The 21,941-nt window shown below is 52.1% G+C and overlaps 1 protein-coding gene and 2 pseudogenes across 1 annotated transcript in view; 2 read left to right on the forward strand and 1 right to left on the reverse strand.

Annotated features, from left to right (window-relative positions):
• Positions 1 to 281, forward strand: part of LOC119449046 (uncharacterized) — a 29,250-nt gene extending 28,969 nt beyond the window's left edge. Inside the window, exon 4 of the mRNA XM_037712241.2 lies at positions 150 to 281. Coding sequence (XP_037568169.2) covers positions 150 to 272 — 123 coding nt within the window. The 3' untranslated portion in view covers positions 273 to 281. The remainder of the gene's footprint in view (positions 1 to 149) is intronic.
• A 16,894-nt stretch (positions 282 to 17,175) lies between these two features.
• On the reverse strand, positions 17,176 to 18,847 carry LOC119449047 (uncharacterized; annotated as a pseudogene).
• Positions 18,848 to 19,773: 926 nt separating this feature from the next.
• On the forward strand, positions 19,774 to 20,793 carry LOC119449048 (uncharacterized; annotated as a pseudogene).
• Positions 20,794 to 21,941: the final 1,148 nt, after the last annotated feature.

Below are 21,941 nucleotides of genomic sequence, written 5' to 3' on the forward strand. Positions count from 1 at the left end.
TGTGCAATATATGCTAGATGCCCAAGGCACAGTCTCTATCTCGCGTTATGGTGAGCTGCTGTCATGTCTGGTGCTTTAACTGACTAATATCCAAGCTTGCGTGTCTCTATAAGTGTATCTGGTTAACTCCAATATAAGCTTATCCGCAGGATTGCATCGCACAGCCTAGTGGACCGGGCCGCTGCATTGTGTCGTCGCAGCGGCTGAAAGCGTTCGAGGACGCGTTCTCGTGCAGTTTGAAAGGACAGCAGGGCCTCAGCTGCACGTTGTGATATCTTTCACGCGCAAGAGTCCGTTCTGTCCCAATAACATGAATACCGTTTGATTAAAAATAAAAATTGATTTTGAATAAAACGAATGATGTTTCGTACTTATAACTAAGGTGATCTGGGTCAATCGTTAGCACATTAGATTTGACCACCGAGGATTTATTATCCTGCTTCACAAAAGAACGGTACTCGAGTGTTCTAATTCCGCCGTAATGCGGCCACCATGACAGGAAATCGAAGCGGCGATCTTCTTCTCAGCAGCAGCAAATTGCTTGAGCCACGGAGTCACCCCGGTGAGTGTCGGATAACGTCTGTAGTCTACCCATAAAAAATACATCCTTACTTTCTTTAGAACTCTTACCAACTTTGTATTACCATTAGTAACATCCGATGCATTTTATTGCGATAGCAATTATATGGACACTCAAAAGCAGATTTCTGCCGTCGCCGTCGCCGTGAGGTTCCGTATGACGCCATTTGGAGATGATGAGGTGAAATGAACTTTATTTGGTCCTGAAGAACCCCGATCAGACACCCCCCGAAGGGGGGTCCGCCACGGTTGCTGGCCGCGCCCACGCCGGTACTGGAAGACCGTGGCCCTCCGCCCGTTCGCAGGCCTCCTGGACTGCCGAGAGTTGGACTGAGAGTTCGCCGCTTTTAAGGGTCCTCTCCCAGTCCTGCTGTGCGCTGAACTTGGCGCCACATAACGCCGGGCACTGCCAGAGCATATGAGCGAGTGTGCACTTATTCTCCCTGCAGTTAGGGCATCCTGGATCTATGCCTTCAGCAAAGTGACTAAACGTGCTACGAGACGGGAACGAACCTGCCTGCAGCATCCGGAGAACGGACGACTACGGTCTAGTGAGCTTGGAATGCGGGAGGGGGTACCTCCGCCTTGACAGTTGATAGTGAGACGTAACTTCGTGAAAGGTGCCTAGTGGATCCTTGAAGCTCTCCGCGAACCCGCCTGCGGACCCGCCCGGACCGCCGCGGCACGTGATTTCTCGCGCACGGTTATGGGCAAGTTCGTTGACATTGGAAACTGACGGATGAACCCCTAAGCCCATGTGGGCTGGGAACCACGTAATTGTGTGAAAGGCTACCGCACCCCTCGAACTGAGGATAGTGGCAGCCTCCCTGGAGACCACCCCCGAGGCGAAGGCCCGGACGGCAGCCCTGGAGTCAGTGAATATCTCAGGACGCGAAGGATCCTTCATCGCTAGAGCTATTGCTACCTGCTCTGCTACGGAGGCAGACACCTTCCCAACGGAAGCTGAGTTGAGTACGCGACCGCGATGATCAACAACCACGGCCGCAAAGCTATCGGTGCGGCCATACTGCGCCGCATCAACGAAAGCCACCTTTCCCGGGGATTTAGCTACGAAGTCAAGCAGAGACCTGGCCCGTGCCTTTCGCCGGCCAACATTGTACTGCGGATGCACGTTACGCGGGAAAGGTTCCACCTCGTAGGTAGCCTTCACTGTCTGTGTTAAAAACACCTTCTGTTCGGTGCTGCCCATATGACGGCAGCCCAGCGACTGTAGGAGACGCTGCCCAGCCTTGGTGGAGGAGAGCCGCGCGACCTGAGCTAGTTTCTGTGCCTCAGTAACCTCCGATAGGGTGTTGTGCATGCCCAGGCTCATGAGCCTGTCCGTGCCGGTGCTCATGGGGAGTCCCAGCACCCTTTTGATACTTTTTCGCATTAAAGTGTCTAGTTTATCCTCTTCGCTTTTAGACCAATTCAGTGCCGATGCGACGTAATTAATATGGCTCATGAGGAACGCGTGGTAGAGCCGAAGGAGATTGCTCTCCCTCAGCCCTCCCCTGCGGTTTGAGACCCTTAAAATCAGCCTGAGCATGTTCTCCGTCTTGGAGGTGATGCGGGCCAAAACCTGTGAATTCCTGCCGTTGGACTCAAGAAGCAAGCCGAGCACTCTAATGCAGTTGACTCTGGGAATCGACAGCCCGTCCCTTGTGGTTAGCGTAATCTGTACCTGATCAAGCGGCGTGGAGGGCCTCCTCCCGGGCCGAACCGGTCTGTAGAGAAGCAACTCCGATTTGGAGGGGGAGAGTCGAAGCCCCGTACCCTCCAGAAAACTTTCGGTGATAGAGAGTGCCGACTGAAGCGCCTCCTCCACCTCAGCATCCGAACCTCCCATGCACCAGACAGTAACGTCGTCCGCATATAGGGCGTGGTTGGTATTCGCTACAGTGGAAAGACGCTCTGAGAGGCCTTTCATAGCTATGTTGAACAAGAGAGGCGAAATGACCGCTCCCTGCGGCGTGCCCCTCGCACCCAGGGTAAAGGCCCGCGATTTTAATTGGCCAATCTTTATGGTTGCTGTGCGCTCCCGGAGGAAGGCACGAACATAGGCGTGGAACTTTGGTCCCAGCCCCATGCTCTCGACCGCCTCCAGGACGAACTTATGTGAAATGGTATCGAACGCCTTGGCGAGGTCAAGGGCCAATAATCCCCGAATATCTCGGGTTTGTCGGTCGATAATTTGCCTCTTAATCAAGAGCATCACATCCTGGGTGGAGAGACCCGGCCGGAAGCCTACCATGTTATGTGGAAAGAGCTCTTTATCCTCGATATGCCTAATGACCCTATTATATACCGCATGCTCCATCACCTTCCCCACGCAAGAGGTAAGTGAGATGGGACGTAGGTTCTCCTTGGCGAGTGCCTTGCCCGGTTTGGGAATGAGTACCACCGAGGCGGTCCTCCAGGCTTCCGGAACGCGGCCTTCTGCCCATAGGAGATTGACCTCCTCGGTTAACTTAGCAATGGACTTATCATCAAGATTACGCAGCAGCCTATTCGTGATTCCATCAGGGCCAGGGGCTGAGCGACTGTTAAGTTCATGAAGCACCTCTTCGATCTCAAGTTTCGTAAAGGGCGAGTCGACTGCCTCCAGCGGCCCTCCCCGGTAGTCCGGGTAATCCCAGTCCCCTACGGGGCCAACCGGAAGGTATCGCTCCGCCAATTCCATAAGTAGAGTCGTGTCATCGACCCCACTGCTCCTCTGTGCTTGGACCAATCGGTCGATTGCCAACCTCTGGTTACCTTTGGAATTAGTCTCATCGAGAAGCACCTTCAAGAGGTTCCATTTACCGCCGGTGCGCATCTGCCCGTCCACTTTTGAGCAAACTTCATTCCACTGCTGCCTAGACAGTTCCTGACAATAGTCCTCGATTTCTTTATTGAGGAGCGATATGCGCTTCTGCAGCCTCCTATTGAGCTTCTGCGTGCGCCATTTATCAACCAGTGATTTTTTAGCCTCCAACAGATGCGCAAGACGTGAGTCCATTGCATCCACCTGTAAGTCAGTCTGGACCGTCTTGGTTGCGAGGAGAGCATCCTCTGCTAATCGCGAGAAGAGGTCCTCCAACGTGCCATATTCGGTCTGATCAGCCTTGCGGAGCTTTCTGAACTCGTCCCAGTCCGTCACCCTGAACTCCCTAGGCGGAGGCACCCGGGTTTCCTGGGTGACCGAGAGGATAAAGTGATCACTTCCCAGGCTTTCCTGCAGGTTAGCCCACTGTACGCCCGCCGCGTTTTTGGTAAATGCTAGATCCGGAGTGGTGTCTCTCGTAACAGAGGTGCCCACCCTAGTTGGGAACTGAGAGTCCGTGACCAGCTCTAAGGAACAATCCGTCATAGCTTGAACCAGGTTTCTCCCCTTAACAGTGGCCTTTGGATATCCCCAGGCCGGGTGGTGTGCATTAAAGTCCCCGACAGCTACGAGCGGCGACTTGCCCGCTAGGGCAGCCGCCTTTGCGATCACCGAGGAAAACGCCTGCTTGTGATTCCGAGGGGTACTGTAGACATTCAGTATGAAGATGCTACACTTAAGCCAATTATTCGGGATGATTTCGACCAGCTGGGCCTCCAAAGTAGAGTTGCCTAGCTGAAGCTTGTGTTCTACAAACGCATATTTCCTCGCAACCAATATAGCCAGACCGCGTTGCCCCTCCCCCCTAACTGATACAGATCGATAGCCGGGCAAGGCAACCGCCGCATCAATGGTTTCCTGTAAGGCAATCACATGCGGCCTCACCGCCAATGGAGACATATACTGCTGGAGGGAGGCCTTACGCTTCCTAAACCCCGCGCAGTTCCACTGCCAAATGGCAAACTCATTTCCGCTGGGAGCCATGATTACTACCACTGTTTTGCCGACTTCTCGGCATGTCCTTATGTACGGGGGCCAGAACCATCGGCATACCAGGGCCCGCCTGGGGAACCAGTGAGACGAGCGTCACCGGGACGACCAACTGATTTCTCGCCGAGACCAAGCCTGCTTTCGATTACTGCGACTTTACGTGCTACGAGGTCAAAACATTCCGCTTGCCGCATCACCGACTTCTGCAATTCCTTGATTGCTTCAAGGACGGCCGAGTCGGACGCCGCCGCAACCTCTCCTTCCTGACCTATCCTCCGCTTAGCCGGCCGCCGCTCCACTGACGAAGGCCGCGCCGGGGGCTGTGCTGAATTCCTGAGAGCTTCGAACTCGACCCTCATCACCTGAAGCTGAGCTTTCAAGGTAGCGTTCTCCTGAATTAGAAAAGCGACCCTAGGATCTTCCTTTTGCTCTGGCAGTGCCACGTGCGTTACCTGTGCTGGCTGCTGCGCCGGCCTTGGCTTGACTCGATCCGCCCAGGTGGTGGGAGCCTCTTGGATGCGCACCCTGGAGCGGGAGCGCCCCCTGGAGCGAGAGCGTCCTCGGGAGCGAGAGCGCCTCCTGGAGTGGCTACGGCGTCTCCCAGGAGCTGGCGAGAGAGAGTGCGTTCTCGCAGGTGGTGCCACGCTGGAATCCCGTGATGTCAGAGCCTCCTGGGCCTGCTGGCGTTTCTTGGCGCGCTTCCTACGCCGTCTTCTTTGTCTCACCACGAAGGGGACTTGGTAACGATGTTTGCAGGACCTTGTCTGCCGTTAGATGTGCCCCCCGCACAAGGCACATTTCGCCTGGCATTGGTGATCCTCCGCAGGGTCGCTTCACACCACACCCGCGGCACACTTTCTTCGTCGGGGTGGGGCAAACATCGGCCCGATGGCCGAGAGCCCCACACCCATAACAAACATCAGTCTGTCTCATGTACAACGTACACCTAAGCATGCTCGTACCGCACATAACATAGTTAGGTACCTTTAGTCCACTGAAGAGAACAACGACCGTAGTCGTTTCCTTGATGCGACGCATCCTCCATGGCTTTAGGGTTACGGCTGGTTGACGATCATGGCCGCCAACTGCTGCTCGCCAATGTCCACGTCGACACCTCGGACGACGCCTTTGCAGGTATCGTCGGAGGCCGCGGTGTAGGCAGAAACTTGATACTCAGTCGAAGCCGAGCCTGATGAGACGCAGCGCCGCGTAGGCGCCCGCATTCTTAGGCTCTGGGGTAGAGACCACAAGAATATTCTGAGTTATGTTCGGGCAGATGATATCCTCCTTTGATTCCTCCGGGGGTAGTTTCGCAGCCGGTCGCCAGGGCTTGGGCCAGACGAATCTGGCTAACCTTCTTGAGATCCAGGCCTCCCTTGGGTCGGACAATGACTCGAATATGGCTCCGCGGCAAGTGGGGGAGCCTCGATGCGGTCGCAAGGCGCCGGACGACGCCCTGCGCGTTGGCCGTGCGGCGGCCAGCTGTGCCGTCACTTTGAGTAGAAACGCTCTCTTGCTGCCGGGAAGAACGCTTATTCTTGCTTAAAGCGGTCCGCCACCCAGGCGCGTCAGCTTCTTCGCGGGAAAGAGTTTCCCCTTCGACCATCTCCACCTCCGGCATGATGCCGTTCCGACGGCGCGGGCGGGCGCCCGGCCGTACTCCTCGCCGCCGCTAATCCCAAATCTAGGGTTAGCGGGGGAATCGGTGGGAGAAAACTTCAAAGTCTCCAAAAATGGCGAAAAATGGGCCTACCGGGTCAAAAACAGGCTCGGTGAAATCCTCTCGACGAGATCTGTAGAATGGTGAAAAATCTTGAGGATTGAAGCAAATCTTCCGATCGCAATCATTCGAAGAAGACGGAGCCGGCGGAGGCGCGTCCGTACGCGTCGGCTGCCCTGCGTTCTTTTCTGCGAGGCGAGAAGGTAGGTCAGATTTCCGACGCTGCTCGACGAGTGTCCCATTCCCGCGAACGTAGAGAAATCCACCGATGAGATCGAATGGACGGACTGGCGACAAGAACCCCCAGAGAAGGAGGAGACAGATCCCGCGGAGCTGGGGACGACGACACTCCCCAACCGTCCAGAGTGGACAGCCGGCTGGCACATCTCGTTGCGGCTAAGAAATCCATGCAACGGAGAGCGAATAAGCAAAAACTCAACAGGAAGATACGCAAGAAGATCGCCGAAATCAACCGGGAGATCGAGACGCATTGCGGCCGCCTGTGCGAACAAGAATGGCAGGAGCTGTGTGACACGATGAACGGGAACATGAGCGCGGGACGCACCTGGAAGATTCTCAGGCACCTGCTCGATCCGGGGAGCACCAGAACGGCGACCCGTACAGAGATGGCCAAGCTGCGACACAAGTACAAGGACGACCCTGAAGCCTTCGCAGAGGAGATCGTGCCTCGCTGGACCGGAAGGGAAGAGTCACCCCGAGTATCGCGGGGCTCCCAACGAGGAGCTGGACGCAGACTTTTCCGTGCAGGAAATTAGAGCGGTCCTCCAGCTATTGAACACTAAATCGGCGCCTGGTCCTGAAAGGATCACCAACAAAATCCTTAGAAACCTGAACGACGACGCCATCGAGAAGCTCTGCGAGTACATCAACTCGTGCTGGAAGGAGGGCCGAATTGCGCAGGCGTGGAAGTCCGCGGTCGTTATACTCATACCAAAGCCGGGCAAACCGCTAGAGGTTCGAAACATGAGACCGATCTCCCTCACGTCCTGCGTCGGGAAAGTGATGGAGCATGCCTGCCTCAACAGGGTGACGATGCTCCTTGAGAAGCAGGACGCCTTCGGCACCCACATCATCGGTTTCCGGAAGGGACTTTCCACTCAGGACGCCATGCTGCAGATCAAGGAACAGGTCGTGAACGCTCCGAGTACGCACGTGCGCGCCTTACTCGGGCTAGACCTGAAGAGCGCCTTCGACACGGTGAAGCACCTGACCATATTGGACAAAATCAGCCGACTCGATCTCGGGGCGAGGTTCTACCGATATGTCAGCAGCTTCCTGAATGGGCGCGAGGCGACGGTCAAGATCGACGGGGCCACGCCACGAACGGTCTGAACGGGAGGTGCGGGAACGCCGCAGGGCTCGGTACTTTCCCCTATGCTTTTCAACCTCAACATGATCGGCTTGCCGGAGCGTCTCGATGCAATAGAGGGCATCAATCACGCGATCTACGCAGATGACGCGACGGTGTGGACCACGGAGAACACGAGCGTCGGCGAAATGGAAGACCGGCTGCAACGGTCCGTCCGGGAGGTGGAGCGGCACCTTGAAGGGACGGGACTCGTCTGCTCATCCGACAATCAGAGATCCTACTCCACAGACCGCGAAAGAAAGGACCCCTCCCGCAGTGCGTGCTCGACGCCCGTCGTTTGGGCGTACTCGTCACGACGAGGGAGGGGACCCTAATACCGACGGTGTCCAAATTGCGAGTGCTCGGCCTGTGGCTGGAAAAGAACGGTGCCAACCGCGAGCTGGTTTCCCGACTGCAGAAGAAAGTAGCCGTCGCCACGCACCTCGTGCGGAGGGTCGCGAACAAGAGGAAAGGAATGAAAGAACACAACGTGACGAGGCTGATACAGGCGTACGCGCTGAGCCATACATCGTACGTCGCCGCGTACGCCGACTGGAACAGGAGCGAAACCGACAAGCTGAACGTGGCGATCCTCAGGGCGTTCAAAACCGCCCTGGGGGGACCCCAGTACACGCCAACCCACAGGCTCCTCGAGCTGGGCATGCACAACACGCTCGAGGAGGTCGCCGAGGCGCAGAGAATCGCGCAGCTGGATAGAGCACTGCACCGGCCGATTTTTGCGGCCCGGGCCCGGCCCCGGCCCGTTCTTACATTGGGCGGCCCGCCCGAGCCCGATCAAAACTTTTATGGCGAGACCCGGGCCCGGCCCGGGCCCGGAAATAATCTACGCTACTCGCCCGGCCCGGCCCGCCAACCCTTTACCTTAAGCCCGAGCCCGGCACGAGCCCGACTCGAAACCGGCCCGAACCCGGCCCGAGACCGAAAGATACATGTTTTTCCGAGTTGAGAAGCCCGAGAATAACTCGCAGAAAGCCCGAGCCCGGCCCGGGCCCGCGTCAAAAAACCCGAGCCCGGCCCGGGCCCGGGTCAAAAAGCACACGCCGTGCCCGAGCCCGGCCCGAGCCCATGAAAAAACTCCTCTACCCGGCCCGGCCCGGCCCACGGGCCGGGCCGGGCCCGGGCTTTCGGGTAAGCCCGAGCCCGTGCAGTGCTCTACAGCTGGAGAGACTGTCGGGAACCAGAACGGGAAGACGAATCCTCGACCTGCTCGGGATTCGATATCACGAGGCACGGGGACTGAAGGAAACGCTTTTACCGGAAGTCAGGGACGCCATACAGATGGAAAACATGCCAAAGAACATGCACCCGGTGCATGACGTGCAACGACGTAAACGCAGGGTGGTAGCAATCCTCGAGCAGCACCACGGAAGACGAGAAGGCGTCCTCTTCGTCGATGCAGCCAGGTACCCGCGGCCCGCCGTTAACGTTGGCGGCGAAGAGGGACGACGACCACCACCGCCACTACAACAGAATGTGCGAGACAAACCGGGGATGCCAACACCACCATCACTACTACTACTACGACAAAAACGGCAGCAGCAAGAGCGCCAACATCAACGACACGGCCGGCCGACGGCGTCGGCGCCTGCCTTCTCCATGGCAGTCGTAGATACGAAGGGAAGGATACGAGTCACGGCATCAGCGAAGCTGCCGTCGGCCGAGGCAGCGGAGGAGATGGCCATAGCCGTCGCGGTACTCCACGGAAGTACGAAGGATAGCCTGATCATTAGCGACTCCAAATCAACTATCCGTAACTACACCAAAGGTTGGGTGTCCGCGGATGTGGCGCGCATGCTCAACGCCAGAGTCGGGGACTTCGTGTCCGGCACGATTACGAACAAGGCCCTCAAATGGTTCCCCGCGCACGTCGGGGAGCTTGGCACCACCAAAGACAACATCCGCGACAACAACGACAACAACAATACCAACGGCCGAAGACACACCGGCATTCCGCCCAACCACAACGAGTGCGCCCATCTCGTCGCGAGGCACCTTACCCGCCACGACGCGATCCCCCAGAGGGCAGCCGCCGCCGTTGTTGTGCGGGGCCCCAACGGAGGAGTTACCAACACAACCCAAATCGCGGCGGCCGGAGCTGGGGGCCACGGGAACAGATGTCCCACACAACACACACCACCGCGACATCAAGGAGTTTCCGGCCTCATACCGAGAGGTTCTTGGTCACTACAAGAAAGAACGTAAGAAATTCATAGTGTAATCTTTTTGCGCACACAATTGACACGGACACAGTGAAGGGGAGACACACGAGCGCTTACTCACAACTGTTTATTTTCGGAAGGATACAAAACATATATACCCCAGCTATCTGCACTGAGCATGTGCAACAAGAGTCGTCAGTGAAAACAGAAAAGATTAAAAAGGTTACAGTGCAAAGTCGTCAGTGTAAACAGAAAAGATTAAAAAGGTTTACCCAGTATTCAAATATGTAAATTCTCTGTCAGAAATTGCAACCGATGCTTCACTTATGCATTTATCAGCACACTTCATGATATGGAACGCTTCTGTTATTTCACGTGTTAGTTTGTTTTTATCTGAAAACAAAATGTCAGTGTCAGTAAATACCGGATCACAATGACATAGATTACAGTGGTTTGATAAATGTGAATGATTTTCTTTACCGAGAGAACGTTCATGTTCTTTTAGACGGGTGTTTATGCACCGACCGGTTTGTCCTATGTACATCTGGCCACAGGTCAACGGAAGCCGGTACACAACACCTATTCTGCATTTTGTGAATTTTTTATCTTCTTTAAGACCGCAGCTGCATTTCTTTACCTTATTATCAAACTTTTTTGGAATAGCTTGGCACAGTTTTTGCACCTTGTTAGGTGCACTGAAAACCACTTCAACACCATACCGGCTGGCTACATTCTTTAGCCCATGGGAGAAATAATGGACGTAAGGTACAACCGCAAGGCGCTTTCTGTTTGTGCTAAACCTGTTCCTAGGATCGGTGGGTTGTACACCTTTTACTATTTTTATTACTTTTTTGGCCGCTCTGACTATAATGTGTTCCGGGAATCCCGCTGAAGCTAGCCTTGTTACCTGATTGGCAAAGCTTTCTTTTATTCGGTGGCAACAAGATTTTTCTAAAGCGCCCCGAAGGCAAGACACCGCAATTCCGCTTTTTACAATCTTCGAATGTCCTGATTTGTACTGTAATATGGGCTTTTTTGATCTAGGGCTGTATATCCAGCATGTGTGGTCGGGTAGCAATCGCAGAGACACATCTAGATACTGTAGTTCGTTTTCTTTAGCAATCTCATGGGTAAAATTAAGGCCAAGCCCGCATTCATGGAACACCTTTAGTACATTGTTTACATTGCAGCCATGTTCATTCCCATCAAATATAACCAAAAAATCATCAACAAAACGGAAAATTTTTGCCAAGCTTCCTAAAGCGCTGTGAATACTTTGGTCAACACGAGCTAGGAAAATGTCGCTTAGTAGTGGGGCTACCTTGGAGCCTATGCATATACCAGATTTTTGCACATATATTGCTTCATTCCAACCGACAAAAGTGGAGCTAAGGTAAAAGAACAGTACTTCCATAAAGCTTTCCACGGGTACTCCACAGTCATTTCTGAATTTTACTTCATCATTATCTTCGCAAATACATAGTTTGACATTTTTTAACAACTCTGTGTGGGGAATCGAGTAAAATAAATCTTGGACGTCTACGCTGAAGGCGTTACATCCCTTTGTTTTGTTTTCCCTCAAATAGCGTACAACTGCCTCAGAATTGCAGATTGCTAACGGATCTGGGATTCTTAACGAGGAAAGCTGTTTTTTGGATAAACGATGCTACCTGCTGCTGCCAAGTGCTTCTTTCTGTTACAATGGCTCTGAACGGCTCTCCAGGTTTGTGCGTCTTGCATGAGAAAAACACTTCAAGATGCAGGCCTTTAGCTTTTTTGACTGAGGCACATAGACTTTCTAAGCTGAGGGAACGTAGTAATTCAATAGCACGCTGTTTTTCTTTAGCAGGTTTAACATCTATTCTCTTGAAATTTTTATCCATAGCTTCACAAGCTTTTTGACCAAACATACCATCAGGTAGGACAACAAAACATCCTTCTTTATCGGCGGTAAGAACACGTAACCCTCTAGAGGCCAAGTCTCTAGCCACTAGGTTGAGCCGGTTGGGGCTCACACATGATGTTTTTGCCTTCGCGATAGCGTCTACACATTCAGAAACACACCTTGCTCGTTCCTCCTCTGGGACCAGTCGGGAGACGGCTCTCGATGCTGCCAGCTTCGCCGGTGGACACAGTACCGGTTCCAGCGCGAATTTTGGCCCAAGCTGCAGAAGCTTGTTGTCCTCTTCTGGAATAAAATATTCCCCGAGCCGTACCACTCTTCCTTCTGTAGGGGGTGCCTTCTTGACAGTGGGCAAGAGAGGCCTCACTGTGTTCCAGAGGAACTCCGTTGTCCTATCCGCTGTTTTGCACCAGTCCAGGAAGAGTCGTCTGCTGGTATCACCGCATTGTGTCTTGCACGCAACACGCAAGCAGTCTTTATGGTGTCGCACTTGCCTCCACGATTCAGACGCAACTATTCGGCATATTCTTCTGGTATGTCCTATCGACGGTTTCATGAAGCCATATAATCTTTGTACGTCAGGGGAACAGGTAGAATGCCGGACATGCCAAGAGGCCACCCTTGCTCGGCACACACATAGTGCAATTAGTGAAGCTAAGACAGCTGGGTTAGCGGGAGGAAGGATAGAACACGGAAAAGAGCCCTCGGTACTAGAAATGAACTGCAGCAGAACTGATAGTTGGGCGAGTTGGTACGAATTCATAGTGTAATCTTTTTGCGCACACAATTGACACGGACACAGTGAAGGGGAGACACACGAGCGCTTACTCACAACTGTTTATTTTCGGAAGGATACAAAACATATATACCCCAGCTATCTGCACTGAGCATGTGCAACAAGAGTCGTCAGTGAAAACAGAAAAGATTAAAAAGGTTACAGTGCAAAGTCGTCAGTGTAAACAGAAAAGATTAAAAAGGTTTACCCAGTATTCAAATATGTAAATTCTCTGTCAGAAATTGCAACCGATGCTTCACTTATGCATTTATCAGCACACTTCATGATATGGAACGCTTCTGTTATTTCACGTGTTAGTTTGTTTTTATCTGAAAACAAAATGTCAGTGTCAGTAAATACCGGATCACAATGACATAGATTACAGTGGTTTGATAAATGTGAATGATTTTCTTTACCGAGAGAACGTTCATGTTCTTTTAGACGGGTGTTTATGCACCGACCGGTTTGTCCTATGTACATCTGGCCACAGGTCAACGGAAGCCGGTACACAACACCTATTCTGCATTTTGTGAATTTTTTATCTTCTTTAAGACCGCAGCTGCATTTCTTTACCTTATTATCAAACTTTTTTGAAATAGCTTGGCACAGTTTTTGCACCTTGTTAGGTGCACTGAAAACCACTTCAACACCATACCGGCTGGCTACATTCTTTAGCCCATGGGAGAAATAATGGACATAAGGTACAACCGCAAGGCGCTTTCTGTTTGTGCTAAACCTGTTCCTAGGATCGGTGGGTTGTACACCTTTTACTATTTTAATTACTTTTTTGGCCGCTCTGACTATAATGTGTTCCGGGAATCCCGCTGAAGCTAGCCTTGTTACCTGATTGGCAAAGCTTTCTTTTATTCGGTGGCAACAAGATTTTTCTAAAGCGCCCCGAAGGCAAGACACCGCAATTCCGCTTTTTACAATCTTCGAATGTCCTGATTTGTACTGTAATATGGGCTTTTTTGATCTAGGGCTGTATATCCAGCATGTGTGGTCGGGTAGCAATCGCAGAGACACATCTAGATACTGTAGTTCGTTTTCTTTAGCAATCTCATGGGTAAAATTAAGGCCAAGCCCGCATTCATGGAACACCTTTAGTACATTGTTTACATTGCAGCCATGTTCATTCCCATCAAATATAACCAAAAAATCATCAACAAAACGGAAAATTTTTGCCAAGCTTCCTAAAGCGCTGTGAATACTTTGGTCAACACGAGCTAGGAAAATGTCGCTTAGTAGTGGGGCTACCTTGGAGCCTATACATATACCAGATTTTTGCACATATATTGCTTCATTCCAACCGACAAAAGTGGAGCTAAGGTAAAAGAACAGTACTTCCATAAAGCTTTCCACGGGTACTCCACAGTCATTTCTGAATTTTACTTCATCATTATCTTCGCAAATACATAGTTTGACATTTTTTAACAACTCTGTGTGGGGAATCGAGTAAAATAAATCTTGGACGTCTACGCTGAAGGCGTTACATCCCTTTGTTTTGTTTTCCCTCAAATAGCGTACAACTGCCTCAGAATTGCAGATTGCTAACGGATCTGGGATTCTTAACGAGGAAAGCTGTTTTTGGATAAACGATGCTACCTGCTGCTGCCAAGTGCTTCTTTCTGTTACAATGGCTCTGAACGGCTCTCCAGGTTTGTGCGTCTTGCATGAGAAAAACACTTCAAGATGCAGGCCTTTAGCTTTTTTGACTGAGGCACATAGACTTTCTAAGCTGAGGGAACGTAGTAATTCAATAGCACGCTGTTTTTCTTTAGCAGGTTTAACATCTATTCTCTTGAAATTTTTATCCATAGCTTCACAAGCTTTTTGACCAAACATACCATCAGGTAGGACAACAAAACATCCTTCTTTATCGGCGGTAAGAACACGTAACCCTCTAGAGGCCAAGTCTCTAGCCACTAGGTTGAGCCGGTTGGGGCTCACACATGATGTTTTTGCCTTCGCGATAGCGTCTACACATTATGTTTTGCGTCTACACATATGTTTTGTATCCTTCCGAAAATAAACAGTTGTGAGTAAGCGCTCGTGTGTCTCCCCTTCACTGTGTCCGTGTCAATTGTGTGCGCAAAAAGATTACACTATGAATTCGTACCAACTCGCCCAACTATCAGTTCTGCTACGTAAGAAATATCCACAACCCCACGGGCAGCTGGACAGGTCCCAGGCAGTCGACCTGAGGCGGTTGCAGACAGGCACTTTCACCAACCCCTACCACATGCACCGCCTGTGGCCCGTGCGGCACCCATCGCCCGGCTGCCCCTGGTGCGAGCACGAACGGGCTGATGTGGCGCATATGCTTTGGGAATGTCAACGCCATGAGCAAGAAGCACCAAGAGGAAGGCAGAAGACAACATCAGGCCCCTCTGAAGGCGGGCGCCTCACAGAGAGATGGCAAGCCGCCCTCCTCAGCGAGGCACCCGAGGACCAGGAGTGGGCCGTCCAGCGGGCCAGGGCTATTGCCGAGGATCTCGAGAGATTTTTCTCCGGCGATGGACCCCTGGCAGCCTAGCCCCGGGCACCAACAGCCATAACCGTTGGACATATAAAGTTTATTCCTATCCTATCCTATGAAGATCCGGAGGTTCGTGAATGTGGCCGGTTGAATTCATCGCGATACCACGCAGAACATCGCAAAGAAATCCTGAGCGCCAGGAAACTAAGTGTGTGGTTTGTCATACTTTACTATATTCGCGGACAACGTTCTGTGGCAATGAAGGGAAAGCTACGGGCGCGTGACTGCTGCACATGTGTTACCTCACCAAGTAGTCTGGCAGCGTTTGGTTGGCAGTGCTTGCTCGGAACAGACGCTGAATCGACGCAGCTTCCACGAGCGATGATTTCGCGTTTGCCCAGACGCGGAAGGGAAAAGACGTAAAATAAGCAAACTTTTACACTCAGTATTGTGCTCTGTCGTGTTGAACTGTTGCTCATAAAGTGTTTGTTTTCTCTTCCCTAGCCTAAACGAACGTGGGTTAAAACGCAGGACACTTTTCAGAAGCGCTCTAACTTTTGCGCGCTTTGCCTCCGTAGCTTTCCCTTCATTGCTGCAAAAAGTTGTTCTTGAGTATAGGATATCCCCAGCTCCGCTGGTGTCTGTTCGTTTCGATAGCAGAGCCACGTATATTTTTCTTTTATTTTGTCTTGCGCCGCGTGTTCTCGTGCCGGACACTCTTCGGCGTTGTCACCGTCTTCTATGGAGCTCGTGATTCGCCTCAGCTCCCACACTCTTTGTCGTGTACTTCTTTACCTCCTCTATCCACCTCACTGTGTCCCGCACCAACACACACCACATACACAAACTATCCCAGTCTCAAACCTTGTCGCCTAGGTACGCTGACGCTGCGGCAGAGGCAGAAATCGCATGAATTCGACCTGCCCGGGTTGCGGCGGCACTTCTAATGGAGGCACAAACTGTGAACGCCGGTTCGGCAAAAGGGAGTCATCGCATGCGCGGATGGACAAAAAGCAGACAGCAGAGCGCAGAGCAACACGTCTTTGGTGTCCTTCGTCGTTCAACGTTCGCAGTCTACATAATGCCGCGGATGAGAGGGGGTATCGAAGTGCCATTTCAGATGAGCGTAGGAGACCTTTTTTCGGAAGTATTTTATTTGACAAAGCTTTCGTATCGTGGCATTGTATCCGCGGCTGTGTGGCCCTCGTGAAGCCTATAAATATAAAATTACGAAGTGATCGCCAGCGGCCTCTCCGAGTTGCTTTGGCTGACACGAAGCAGGCGCAGGGAAACGGCAGCCAGCGACGGCCTACGTGGGCAGCGATTAGGTGGTGCCGTTTCTCGCTGCAGTTGGTTCCAGGGGATCGATTTCGACTGCGAAAAAGAAAGTTCATGGGCTGTCTATCAGGGTTATCACTTATAAACAATAAAGTTTCTTTTATAATTTGTAGTTGTATTTGTTCACAACGTACCGAAATAAAGCCTTCTTTTATCCGGAATGTTACAATTTTTTTAATAAATGAAAGTCACAATTTTCAATAGTGTTGTACAGGCAGTTACACAATTTTAGAAATTGAAGCTAGTTTTTTTAGAGCACATTTTACTACGATGTAATGCAGAGCTTCATACATTTATCTAGAGACGATATTCAATACAGTAAGACTCAAGCTCTGTAGGCTTTCTCCGCAAAGTGTTGCCCGTTCGACGCAAAAAGACAAGGAAACCAGGCACATTTTCACCGACGCCCTCGCTGTGCTTTCCCGAGTGAAGTCCAAGTGAGAGAAGAACACGCGGTCTGCGCGCCACACGTTTTTCCTGTAAGTGCTGCGGACGCGAGCGCAATTGGATTGGATCTCAACAAACTTTATTTGTGCCTGCAGTTGGGCGCTCGCGCACCGAGGGCCTACGTCGTCTACGGGGTTGCCATTACGCAGCGCGGGTCTCTGCTCGCCGTTGCCGGCTCGCTAGGTCCCTGCCTTTCGGGCGCCCCGAGGACCTGCTGGATAGCCCAGAGCTGTTGGTCTTGATAGTGCTCTTCGCGGCTGCCTTGAGCCGCGGCGGAATCGTTCTTGATCTTGCTTCCTCTGGGTGTTTGATGCATTCCAACAAGATGTGCGTGTGATCTGCCGTCTCCCTCCGGCAGACCTTTCACTTGTCGGTCGGGTATGTCTTGGTCTAAATGCGATACATCAGTCCCGGGCTCGGTAACGATTCGGTCTGGGTAACGATCAGTAGTACCGCCTCCGCTCGACTCAGCCTCAGATGCGGGGGTGGAAGAGTCCTGCGAGCCAGGCGGTAGGCCTTCGTGATGTCGTTATAGCAACCTCTCCTCCGCTTGCTCCGCTCCGGTGCTTCTGACGCTCACTGCCGTCCTCATGGTGCCGGTCGACGCCTCTACGATGACCGCTGCGAAGGCGTTCCGCTGGTATTTGGCCGCGTCCACGTACCGCACGTGCTCGTCGTTGGCGTACAGGTCGATAAGAGCCTTGGCCCTCACCGCTCTTCTTCGCGTGTTGTACTCGGGATTGATGTTCCTGGGTATCGGGTCGATTCTGGTCTGGCGTCGAACCTCTTCGGGGACGGGGCCTTACATCTCCGCCTCGTTCGAGCGTCCTATTCCCAGGTCGTCCAGTTTCTTACTCCCGGCATTGGTCGTGGACAGCTTCTCCAGTTGAGCAGTCCGTTGCGCATCGGCTATTTCTTCGAGCGTGTTGTGTATCCCGAGTTGTAAGAAGGGGGTCGTGCTCGTGGACTCGAACAGGCCCAGCGCCGTCTTGTACGCTCTTTTGATGATGACGTTGAATTTGTTGCGTTCGTGTTGCAGCCATCTGTGGTATGCTGCAACGTACGCGACGTGGCTGACGATTAAGGATTAGGCTCTCCTCTCTCATGCCAGCCTTCCGGAAAGAGCCTCGTTTGAGGAGGCGCGTCGCGCGGGCCGCTTTTGCCGTGAGACGTGCGATGGTTTCGCCGCTTCTTCCGTGCTTTTTGGTAACCACGCCTAGGACCCTGATTTTGCCGACCTCGGGGATTACGGTGCAGGATATGGTTACGATTCGGATATTTTCGTGTTCGCGTTGTCTGGTCTTGCATCTGCCGTTGTTGGTAGGTGGGAGTATGAGGAGCTCCGATTTGCTCGGCGAACATCTTAGTCCGGCACGTGCCTTCTAACTGGTTTTCTATCGCGTTGACGGCGGCTTGAGGGTGTCGCTGCCACCGGTCACCCACAGCGTGATATCGTCCGCGTAGATGGTGTGCCTGACGTCTTCAATGTCCGCGAGCTTCTCGGCCACTCCAATCATTACCAGGTTGAATAGCATCGGCGAGGTGACCGATCCCTGTCGTGTGCCGATACTCCCGAGCTTCTTCTCTTGCGTTTTGTAGGTCACCTGCTCGTAGTTCGGAGGTCATGTCCATGAGGAAGTCCTTAATGTAGTTGTAGGATCTTTCACCCATGTTGAGCTTGGAGACTTGAGACAGAATGGCCGAGTGTTTCACCTTATCGAAGGCGCTCTGTAGGTCGAGCCCCAGGATTGCCTTGTTGTTGCGGGCACTATCGCCGTCGCCGACAATTTGGTAATTAAGCTTCATGTCCTGCGTGCTTAGGTACTGTCTGAAACCGATCACCGTGTCCGGGTACATTGCTGCTCGTTCCAGGTAGTCAGTCTTGCCACCTGTTGAGCAGGACGTGCTCCAACACCTTGCCCGCGCAGGACGTGAGCGAGATGGGCCGGATGTTGGCCGTGTCCGGTGGCTTCCCCGGCTCTCGTGTTTCTCCAGATGATCGCGCCCCGGACGTCGTTATTGACGATCGTGGGGTCCGGAGTGGTGTCCCAGGACACGGAGTTACCGATTCTCGTTGGATGCGTCGGGTCCGTGATGAGGGCGAAGTCGAGTTCCGTGGCGTATTGGTACAGGTCGCGGCCTTTTGCTGTGTTCTTGTTGTAGCACCAGGCTGGGTTCATCGCGTTGAAGTCGCCGCACATGATCAGCGTGTTGCGGGCCGCTGCGGTGCTGGCTCTGTGCTGTAAAGTCTTGAATCTATGTATTCTCTGCGATGGATTGCTGTATAGGTTGAACAGCAGGCCTCTGCCATCGGGCTGGCGCTAGTGCCACCGCCGGGCAGGGACGGCGCGTCGGTGAGTCTCTCTTGTGGTAGTATCACGTCCGGCTTACTCGTGACATGTGCGATGTACCGTTGGATGACTGCCTGCTTCCTTCCGAGGCCGCGACAGTTCCACTGCCACGCTGTTACGCCTGATGCCACTGCTGTTGTTGCGTTGGCGGCCATGATTGCGTTGGCGTGTACGGCGTTTTCTGGTTGGGCGGATTTTGCGCGAAGAGGGGCTCAAACGTCGGGTGGCTCACGATCGGCTGTAGGGTCCTTTCGATGCAGGCGAATCTGTTCGTGTTCTCGGCTTGGTAGGTCTCCATTGTTTGTTTCATTGCTGTGACTGCTATGATGTCCCCGTGATTAGCTGTTCGAGTTAGGTGAAATTTGCTTCGAATTTGGCTTCGAGGTTGTCGATGCGATCCTTTTCTGTTTGCTTGCGCGTCGCCTCAACGGCTCGCTTCTTCAGTGCCGGTTCCTCTACGGCTGTCTCCCAGGTGTTCGTCGTTGTTTCCTCATTCTTGCTTTTGCTTGGCGTTGGTGTTGGCGTAGCTCGGCGGCTGTGCACAGACGCAGACCGCTAATCCATTCACTCTTGTCATGCAGGTGTTTCAGCGCACATTCGTGTGCCTGTTGCTTCCATCATTAGTGAAGGCTTCCCTGGCAGTCCCGCTGCAATATCGTGCTTGGTCAGGTGAACATGACAGCATTGCCTGTCACCCATCCCTGATGCGCACCTCTGGATTTGCACCGCCCTTCAGGCCACTGGATTTCGTCGGGAGCGGCAGATCTGCGTTTTCGATGACACCGCTACCGAAGACGGTAGTGCTCGGTGCAGCGTGGACAAACCAGTCGGCATCAACTTCAACTCTCCGGCCAACTATAAAAGAGCAGGCAATACCGGTGGCGCCTTGTGGGCTTGGCGGCTGTGCACAGACGCAGACCACTAATCCATTCACTGTTGTCATGCAGGTTAGTAAAGCTTACAGTCTTTTTTCTAAGCAGTTTAGCAATCGTTTCCTGCTTCAGCTGCCGAGCCCGCACTGCTGCCTTCTTGTCGCTCTTGAGTGCTCTCATGTAATTCGTACTTTGTTATTGATGTCGGGTGATGTCGAAGCAACCCGGGTCCGCACTCCGATGCTTTACTAGCTGAATTGAAGAACTTGTCTGCTGGACAGTCGCAATTAATTAGTCCGGTTCAAGACCTGAAAACTCCTTTATTGTTGACGGACAAAGCTATTGCTGATCCGGGCAGGCGCATGACTGATCTAGAGGGGCATTATCAAAATCTTGTCTCCCTGCGCTCTGACTTCGAACCGTGAAAACGTGTACCGCTCAAGTGGCCACCGTGGTACACAGGCTTGAAACGCGCATTGATGATGGCGAGAGCAAGTCACGACGCAATAATCTTATTTTTATGGCCTCCCTGAATCAACTGGATCAGAGATGTTTGCCCAGACCACGCAACTTATCATCAAGCACTGCCATAATCATTTGATTGTTTGTATCGAGCCGAAAGAAATTGAGCGCGCACATCGTCTCGGTCATCGCACAGGTACTAACCGCCACCGTCCTATCATAGCGAAATTCACCTTCCATAAAAACAAAAGATTCGTTCTTTCTAACGGCCGCGAGTTCAAAGGAACCAGCTTCAGCGTTGGAGAGGATTTCTCTCGCTCCGTACAAGACGCTCGCAGGCATCTGGTTACTTTCGCTAAAAGCAAATCATTACCTTTCTCTCTACGATTCAAAACACTGCATACGGGCCATAAGCGCTACGTCTACGACGAGCAAACACAATCTGTCAAAGAAATAATATAGCAATTGCCCCGTCGTAAAAATTTCCGTTGCACTGTTAGGCCCAAATCTAACATATCATTGTCTGTAATCTTTACGAACGCACGCTGTTTCCTTCCAAAGCGTGACACTTTTTCCAACCTTGTTTTATCATCCAACAGTAATATAATGGTGACAACCGAAACATGGCTAACAGAAGATATAACAGATACCGAAGCACTAGCCGACCTACCGGAATTCATGTCTATCGAAAGGATCACAAAGGCATGCGGGGCGGGGGGGGGGGGGGGGGGGAGGAGTGGTGTACTGATTGCTGTGCACCAGCAGTTATCGTGCTCCGTAGCCAATAACATCACTTCTGATCTTGCAGTATTATGGCTAATTGTTCACGCTTCGCCACACACAATCATTCTAGGTGTTTGCTACAGGCCTCCAAATAATATTCCAGATTTCACATTTAAACTTAATAACAGTTTGAGTGCCTTCAGTAATCAACACCCACAAGCAGAAGTCCTCCTTTTTGGTGATTTAATTTCCTCAAATAGACAGGAGCAATGACATCCCCATAACTATGTGCAGTGAGCCTGCCAGAGATTGTTGTTGGATTTCTGCCTGAATTTCAATGTCAACTCAACTTGTATCAGAACCTACACGCGTTGCACTGAGCACTTCTAGCATCTTAGATCTTATCCTAACCAGCAATCCGGAAAGCTTATCATCAGTAGCATATCTACCTGAAGTCAGCGACCACAAAGTATTCACGCAAAATTTCGTTTCAAACCGTAAGACGCGATTTAGTCAGCAAAATAATCGGCCTGAACAATAAAGGTAGTTATGATGCCATTAATAGTTATCTGAGCGCATTTCTTCCTATGTTCGTGAGCTCATGTTCGACGCGCTCTACTAATGAAAACTGTTAATATTTAAAAACAAGCTAGGTGATCTCGTTGACAAGTTCATATCGAGAATAACGTACCGCGGAAACCGTAACAAGCCATTGTTCACTAAAACACTAAAGCGACTTGAAAACATCAAGAAACGTATCTTCCGCTCAGCCAAACTAAACGGACACCCCTCTGCTTGGGGAAATATTTTATGGCCGAAGACGATTATCTGAGGCTATACGAAATGCTGATTCTCCTTTTTCCACGGAGAAGCAGGATGTTAAACAA

This window comes from Dermacentor silvarum, chromosome 4 (genome assembly GCF_013339745.2).
Source record: "Dermacentor silvarum isolate Dsil-2018 chromosome 4, BIME_Dsil_1.4, whole genome shotgun sequence".
NCBI lineage: Eukaryota > Metazoa > Arthropoda > Arachnida > Ixodida > Ixodidae > Dermacentor > Dermacentor silvarum.